The 8859-nt window shown below is 38.1% G+C and overlaps 1 protein-coding gene across 1 annotated transcript in view; it reads right to left on the reverse strand.

The window, feature by feature from the left end:
- Positions 1-805: 805 nt before the first annotated feature.
- The window catches only part of ORAOV1 (oral cancer overexpressed 1), a 10905-nt gene continuing 2851 nt past the window's right edge, over positions 806-8859 (reverse strand). The window contains exons 2-5 of the mRNA XM_009286677.2: positions 8283-8388; positions 5878-5948; positions 4781-4898; positions 806-4426 (exon numbers count right to left, since the gene is read on the reverse strand). Coding sequence (XP_009284952.1) covers positions 4358-4426; positions 4781-4898; positions 5878-5948; positions 8283-8388 — 364 coding nt within the window. The 3' untranslated portion in view covers positions 806-4357. The remainder of the gene's footprint in view (positions 4427-4780; positions 4899-5877; positions 5949-8282; positions 8389-8859) is intronic.

The raw sequence follows: 8859 nt of genomic DNA on the forward strand, positions 1-8859 counted from the left end.
GCTAACAATTGCATACTCAGATTTTTTTCTGATTTATTTCACCCATTTCTGTTGACTACAGATGTTTATCCAAAGCTGAAATTGATCCCCTTCACATTACAGTTTACAACAAATGGAAAGAAAGTTTGCTGCTAACAAACACTAAAAACAAGTGTTTTATTCATGAATTTTACCAGGAGGCTTTAACAAACTCCATCCTACTTTTTTTACTGTACTGATGTAGTACAATGACACCGATAGCCTACAAAGTCAGATTTACATGTTCTAGTGATGGCTGATTTGGTACTAGCAGTTAATGATCCCATGGCTATGAGACAGCATTGAATCAGCATGCAATTCTGCAGGGAATTAATTCACTGCAGTCAGAGTTTACCTTTCTCTGCTGATGCCTCAAAACTCACTATTTCTTGTACTCATCACGTATCATAGAAAGAAAAATTAGAAGTCTTCTGGACTGCGGTGACTTCAATACATGAGCAGTAATTAGCTTTGTATCCACCTTTTAATAAAATCCTGTATTCTACAGCTTCAGCTGAGAGGGGATCATGAAGAAAGAAATCAAGCTAGAGCGCAGCCTGGGCAAGTCAGAAATTTGTAAGTTAAATGTTTCAAACATTCCTCCCTATCTACTGAGCAGTAACTAGAGGTGGTGAATACAGCAACATATTTCTAAGTCTTAGCAACTTCAATAATTTTAGCAGAAATTTTCTATCTTAACTGTTCTTAACAGATCAAGTACTTCTGCAAAATTTTAAACTTGTTTGACAATACAGCACAGAACCACAATCTCGATGTCCCACTTTATTAATAACCAATATTATAATCTACAAGATTGCATTTTTTCCCGTATCTTTTCCACCCAGTCTTTAAAGCAATATTTAAGTTGCACAGTCAAGCATTCAAACCTGGAAATGTCTGAATGACCATAGTCCACAGAAGCTTTACGCAGCCTCTCTGTGCACAGATCTTCCAACAGAGTCTTTAATTACAGTGTAACGCTTGCTTCCACCAGAGTCCTGACCATTCACCACTCGGGATGAGTAAGCAGGGTGTGAAACTAATGAAGCCATTTGTAAGAATTTGTTTTCATTTGTTACAGATTTTAGGAAGATGTTAACATAACAGGAAAGGTGTCGAAAGAAAATAAACCATACACTTATATATCACAAAATTGAATACTGGTCTTCAAAATTTTGATGGATTTTTTTTTTCCCCCCCAGTAGCATTCTAGCTGGCTCAAGCACACACCTTTCACAGGTGTTTGCTAACTGTAAAGTTCCTAATTTTCTAGGTGACTGATCTGAGAAACCCAGGCAAAAATACAAACATGCAAAAAAAGCTAGGTACTCAGCCACTCTTGATGTTGGCAAGAAGCACATTCTGAAGTATTTAAGTACTCAAAATGCAAGATTATTTGGAACGAGTCACATTAGATATCTCACATTAGTTAAGGCAAATCAGTATTCTTGATGTAACCTGGGCTTTAACTCCTTAGCTGTAAATAAGGTATAGAAATACCCCTACGGTATGCTGTGAAGACTGCACTGTTACAGCCCTGAACATCACGGAAAACCCCCCAACTCTGTTGCAGAAAACAGTTTAAAAAATTGGCACCGAAGAAAGTATACAACTACATATCCAACAGAATTTTTAACCGTACCTCATTTAATAAACACCATCATGAAACAGAATATATTCAGAAAAATACAGACTCGTGGAATAAGAGACTCCATTAGTATGTACACACATATGGAGCTAAATTAAAGACCTAACAGGCAACCCTAAACCTGGCATATCCCAGTTTGAAATCCTGGTTGCTACAATCTTTATAGTTAAATATGTGTGTGTGTATATATATTTATATAATAATTTATTCTAACAATATTAATTTGTTATAAATAAAATTAAAGCAATACAAGAAAATTAGCCACAAAACCAATTTTCAACATAACAGTCACTGACTGCTTGATCTGCGAAGATCCTTCCTCTCCTTAGTGGAACAAAAATACTTTTGTTTTTGATACAATCGCTAGAGTAGCACTTTGCATATAACTTACATATCATACACTTCTATTAATCAAATGCTTCTCAGAGACTTTGAGCTCTCACATTCCTTCCCTTGCTTTTACATACATTTTTGTAAACCATGTATAAAGATTCCAAAAAAGGCTGCATTTTAAAACACAAATACTTAGACCTCCAGCGTTTACTTCTCTTTGTACTATCATTCAGAAAAACAACAAAACTGCCTTTTTTAGACCAAGATCCAGGGGGAGTTTATTTAAAGCATAATTCATGGATTTCAACAAAAAATATTTTCAGTCAAAGTTAATCACAGATGACTATCTAGTACCTTTCATTAATTTGAAGTAAACAGGTAAAATACTTTGATTTGCAAAAATAAACTGCTTTGTGGATGCAGAGACAACTTTTTCAAATTGGGATTTCTCTGAAGTGATTATAAAGTCAAATTAGCTTTCTTTTCTCTAGTATGTGATCTTTTTGTTTTGTGCCCATCTATTTACTGAGATTACAGGGTATGCTATTTTATTTTGCTTCTATTTTCAGGTACTTGCAGTTTAGCGCTCTTTCTGGTTCCCAGTGGTTTAGCTGCATAACAATTAAAAGCCAACTGTACTCAAACTGCCCTAAATGAAGAGACCATCAACGCTGTCATGTCCCTTCCAAGGTCTCAAATGAGGAAACAAGCTACAAATCAATCCTACCTCAATATTACTTTATTTCAAAGAAATTCACCGCTTAATTAGAAGAGCTGTATCATGCCTACATGTTCTGTACTCTCTATTTTAACAACTTCTATCTATATAAATATTTGTGAACTCTTATAATCTATTTCTTACACAATACAACGACCTCCTCCACTAGATGGCCCTGACACTCACTATGCGTATCAAAGCTGTTTGAACACTTACACATGTAAGGTAATTAAACAAACAAAGTACACCAGCAACCAGTTACTAACAAAAGCCTCTGACATTGGCATACTTGCATACTCAGGAAACAGACAAAAACTAAAAGATTATTTTGAAATAAATCGATACATATGCACATCACCCCCTCCATACAGTCAGGAAAACTTTATCATCTTCAGAGGCCAAAATCCAAAAATTTTAGCAGAATGCACGTCCTTCATATCCCAGATGTGAATACACAGTGAATGTTTTAAAAATTCAAGTTGCTTATTTTCTTGTATAATAAAAAAGCTGTAGAAGTAAAATAAAATTGAGGTCTAAATGGCACAAAGTAGTGCCAAGGATATGGCCAAGGATATGGCCATATTAAAACATTTCCTTCACCTGAGAGAGCTTACCCTGCGTACAGCTTCCGATAGCCATGGTAGTCAAATCTGTCTTTGTGAAGCTACACTATGCCATGTAGACTTAGCCAGACATGCATACGTTACAGCTGATGAAAGTATATATTCATTCTCTAACTGTAATGCAAATGGTATGCAAAGACATCTAGCAGCCCAACCTAAAACATTTTTCAGGTAAAATAATTGACTGTATTTCTCTTAAACTAACATAGTTGAATACATTTAGCTGACGGCATCCATTTTTTTTATCTGAGACTAAAGAGGATATTTTCAAGACTGGAAAATAAAAAGCTATTCCTCCATAAAAGGTACTAGTAAATACTAGTATCAGTATCACAACTCTTCTGGTAGTCACACTTCTCTCATTGAGCTCTTAAATTGCTAGCTTTTTGGGTTTGTTTCTGGCGGGGTTTGGTGGGGTTTTTCCCCCCCCACACTGCATCAGTCTGCAGAACACGTGGAAAGTGCAAATTCCATGTTCTGAGCTGCAGCTACTTTATGAGCAGTTATCTTAATCTTTTTCCTTCACATTCTGACTTCATTTGTCATTCTACTCTTTACGCACAAAAGTGTTTCCTACTGCAAAGTCTGCAGGCAATTGATTATATTTTGCTTCACCTACAGTATCTACACATTGTGTAAACTGAATGATCTGCATACACAGATTTTTAAGTAGCATACACCCTTTAAATAAGGAAACTTTGCAAATGCATATGTTTTCCTTTTGAGGAATTAATCTGTAAGTGCAAGGCTAGTGAGGAATTAAAGCAAATATTTCTATTTAACAGGTTTACACACTGGTGCCTCAGCGATCTAAATAAAACCAGGAGATAATAAATGCTAAATGACATATGAGAAGTACTATTGCAAGTTCAATGGTTTTCCCTTTCTCCTTTAATATTTAGCACCTCTTCGCTATTTTGATTTTGTTTAAAGTAAGAGTAGATAAACACTTTTCCAGTTATCTGTTCTCTTAATGTTTCTTCTCTGGTCATCCATGTTTATCTTCATCTGTTATATTCAAAATGTTAATGAAGATCTTTCAGTACCAATTCTAAAATCAGACTGAATATTTAGCATTGAACAAACCTAAAAAAGAATACATGAAAGTGTTTCAAAGCGTCTCTTTTCCAAGAAGAATGTTCAACAGAACTCCCAATTCCTCCATTTCTCTTCTTCTGGTCCCACTTGTAATTCATTGTCAAGTAATATTTTCAATTTTCATTTAAAGAATATTTTTCTTTTATTTTGCATTTGCTATCAGTTGGGGACTTTTCAACTATCAAGTATTTCCACTTAATTCACTTCAAGTATTTTTACTATGATTGCAAAAGGAGAACAATAATTGCTCTGCACAAATACTGTGGTTTGAAGCAGGTTTAGAGACTAAATTATTTCAGAAATTAATACCATTTTGTGCTATAACAACTTAATCCTACAAACCTGTTTAAATTTTCCTCTGATTTTTTCCAGATCTTCCTGTAGCTTATCATAAGTGGGGTCTTCATATGGGAATTTCTGAATCATCCCTATTAATGAATCCAGAGCCCTTATCTTTTTGCTAAAAAAAAAAAAAGAAAAAATCAAATCAAAACAGAAAAACCAATGAGCCTACTACAGGTTTTTTCAATCCGTGAATATGAAAATTATACTAATACTTACATATAATAATTCAGAGCGTAGAACCCAGCCCTCCATCCTTTAATTCAACTTCTCCCATTTAGCTTACTGAGAGTGTGTATTTGATACATATTTAAGCCGTAATCAGAAATTAAGCTGTAGCCCAACTGACAAAGTTAAGGTTTCCCTTTTAGCTTACCTGCCAAAAGTTGAGAAACATTCAAGAACCTTCAGAAATATTGATTAGATGACTGAGCGAAATAAAGATATGCAATAAAAAAAGCTCACCAGAACACTATCAAAACGGCTGACAGTACGGTGGCAGTTCTGTCAGATAAATTAATCAAAACTGGACAGAAAAGAAATTATGGAGAAAAGAATGAAAGTCATAGAAAAATGTAGGTTGGAAGGGACAGCTGGAGATCATCTAGTCTACCTTCTGCAGCAGCTGGACTAACTTCAAAGCTAGATAAGGTTGCTCAGGCCCATCTCCAATCAGATTTCGAAAATCTACAGAGATGGAGCTTCTGGAGTCTCTCTTGTCCCAGCGCTCAGCTGCTTGCACTAGGAAGGACCTTCTTCTTATGCCCCATTAGAACTTGAACTGTTTCAAATTGTGAAAATTGCCTGTTGTCCTTCCATTGTGCACTTCTGCAAGGAACGTGTCTCCACCTTACCTAGAACTTCCCCTTATGTGGTACGACTAGGTGTCTCCCTTGTCTTCTCTTCTCCAGGCTGAAAAACCAAGTTCCCTATCCTCTTTTCAGTATCACATGGCCCAGCATATGATACCACCCTAGTGGCCCCCTGCTCACCTTCCTTCTGTTTTTCAGTATTTCTTTTGTATTGGGGAAGAGGCAAAACGGGACACCATAATTTGAAACAGTATTAAAAGAACAGTAAATTTTTTTTAACCTTACCCGTTCTTTTCATCCGTGCATTTCTGGAGCAGACACTGCCACGTCAGTGCAAACCCAAGGTAGCAGCCAATCTGCGAATTTATCAGAATGTCATGAGGGAACAAAAAATAAATGCAGTGTACGTAGTCAAACATTCTTCAGGAAACAAATCACTGGATATACAAATACATTTCTATGCTGGGAAGTTCAGTAAGTTAGGGTAGGATAAACGAGGGCTGTGTTACACAGTACAAGAGTCAGAAAACTTCTTCTAAGCATCTGTTTAGCACCAGAGGACAAAATATTTAAAATACAGAATAAAAAGCTATTCTGCAAAACACTAGCGATAATTCATATGCTTTGAACCCCCAAATTTATTAAAGTGTGGTAGCAGGGAAACAGTTAGAAAACAACCTATTTAAGGTGTTTGGGTAAGTATTCGTTTTTGCAGCACTGTCAGTTTAAGCAGCCCACGCACAGCCCTACAAAAAGGCGTACCAGCTGGGCTGAGGGAGCTACCAAGTCAACCAAAGATGAAACCACACTTTTTTTCTGAGTTAATATGCAAACAATTTTACCAGCCTAACTCAAGAGGGTAACACGGAATCGGAAAGAAGCACGAGGAGCTGACTAAGCTGGCCTTGCTGCCAGAACTTTTCATTACAACTTTGGACAGCAAATGAAATAGGAATATAGGTAAGCTCTTCAACGCATCAACTGGGTAAATCGGCTGGAGCCCCTTTCAAAAGTGACTCAGCATTCACAGAAAAACAATGCAGACACCTGAAACAAAAGTTAGCTGACTTTGAGAAATTAAGTCCAAAATTACAGCCTAATCCCACTTCGGTCCATACGTGTCCACGTGCATACATCTGCCATTTAAACTTACAAAACATTGTTGGACTTGTAAGCTCCTGTGGCCTGCAAACCACTTCAGAGTAGAGTGGGAGTGTTTGGTAGCTCCAGTCTTCTGTTAGTTATGTTTGTTAAAGTACACAGCAGAGGTTCTTTTTAAGGCCCAAACACGGGTTTGGGACTTAACATCCCACTAAGTGCTCAAGCATATTTGAAGCGAGGCTTCCAGTTAATTTTTCGTTGACAGCACCTGACAACAGACACACTTTAATTACAGCGTCTTACTTTAATTCTCTATCAAGCAAGGCCAGTATCGGATCAGCATCATAATTTTGCCCAAGACACAAAAATAGGCTGACAGGTCTAAGATTAACCAAGTCACTCTCTGTCTCATTTAACGTGACTCGCTGTCTACAATCCTACTGTCCTCTGCAGCTTCCCCAATATAAGTAGGTTAGAGCACTTCTCTATTATGGTCTGTCTAGGACCATTTTGTATAAAACTATCCAGCTTTGGAGGCTGCTGTTTAACATTCTCATCTTGGAACTACACAGTTGCATAAGTAGGAAAATCACTGTACATCTCTGTATCGCACCCAAATGCAAACCAAAATTTTACGATGACCATCCTTTCAGAATTTGACCGTTTACCTTTTTCACTTCAAAATGGATTGATACCATTGCTACTGTTCTTTCTGTAGGTAATTAACTTTCTGAAACCTGAAAATATCAAAAGGGCAAATTGCCAAATTACCCAAAGGGCTCCAATAGATCGAATAGATTTAGATTTGTGGCACTGTCCTTGAAATAAGGCCTACCATGAATCCTATAGTACAGCTTCCCATCAAAGCTGAAAAAATCCAGTTCAGGTCCCAAAATACTATAACTACATTGTACAGCACTGAACACACTCTGTGTTATGATAAACTTGAGCTGGACATACGAGACAAATTAATGTGCATCACCACCACTCTCCAGTCCTTTCGTTCCTAGGAAGGCTTACTGATTCAGGGACGCCATCGCGTGAGTGTGCCAACGCGCAGAACTCACTCCATGTACTGAAGAATAACAATGCCTCAACCAACAAACTCTCCCAGTATTAGAAATAACAAAGAGCGCAACAGAGACACCCAGGATTGCCCCTTTATGGTTCTCCACCCAAGGCGTCTCAATGTTCCATGTTTTTCCCTAATGCTGAGCCACAGGAGATGGTACAGGGGGGCCTTCAGCCACAGTTTCGGGTTACAAAGACAAATGTACAGTCCATCATCATTTTTTTCTGAGCAAGCTTGTTTGATTTTAGTTGTCTGTTCTTATCCTCCCTTTCAGAAAAAAAAAGATCAAAATCTAATAGAGCAAATAAGCTCAGAAAACACCAAACCAACTATTCAACTCTTCAAATCAAAATATCACCTTCAGACTAGTTTTATGGGCCCTCTTGGACACATACAAAGCGGTATAACATAGCAGGCCGCAGACTACCAATATATCAGTCTTTGCCCAACAGTTGCTGTATTGCAGTAACTTCCTAATGACAAGAACATTGCGATTCTGAAGTATTTTCCCATTTACCTCAGACCCAATCTTGGCACCATGGAGCGATCCATACCTCCTTCCCTCAGCAACTCCAACGTGACTGCCTTCAGCATACCCCTCCTGATACCCCTCGCCGTGAAACCTGTAAAGACGGAAGAATAACTTTTTAGCACCTATTTTCATTTCATATCAAACTCACGCTGCACACAAGCAACTCACAGAAACAAAAGCATACTGTATGATCCCGGGAATGCAACCAACCCTATTTAGAAATATCACATAACGTTGATTTAAATTAAGATGCAATTATGAACACTGCGACCTCTTCAAACAAGTTTAGAATAACCTGCCAAGAACAACGCACTCTGCAATCCAGCTCAGTACTTCCGCCAGAATAACAGGGCTAACCACAAGCTCACAACTCCGGGCCAGGTTTCCACACGGTGGAAGAGCCGGGATCGAGCAGGTCGGTCGCTCAGCAAGAGCAGAAAGGAGAATTTCTCCCGCCCTTCTGCTTCCCCGGGCTCATTACCCGCCCTTCGCCCCTCATTCTTTTCTTCTCACCCCCCACCGCCGGCTGTGGAAGCCCAGGCCCAGGCCCAGGCCCAGGCCC

Source organism: Aptenodytes forsteri, unplaced genomic scaffold (genome assembly GCF_000699145.1).
Source record: "Aptenodytes forsteri isolate BGI_AS27 unplaced genomic scaffold, ASM69914v1 Scaffold252, whole genome shotgun sequence".
Classification (NCBI taxonomy): Eukaryota; Metazoa; Chordata; class Aves; order Sphenisciformes; family Spheniscidae; genus Aptenodytes; species Aptenodytes forsteri.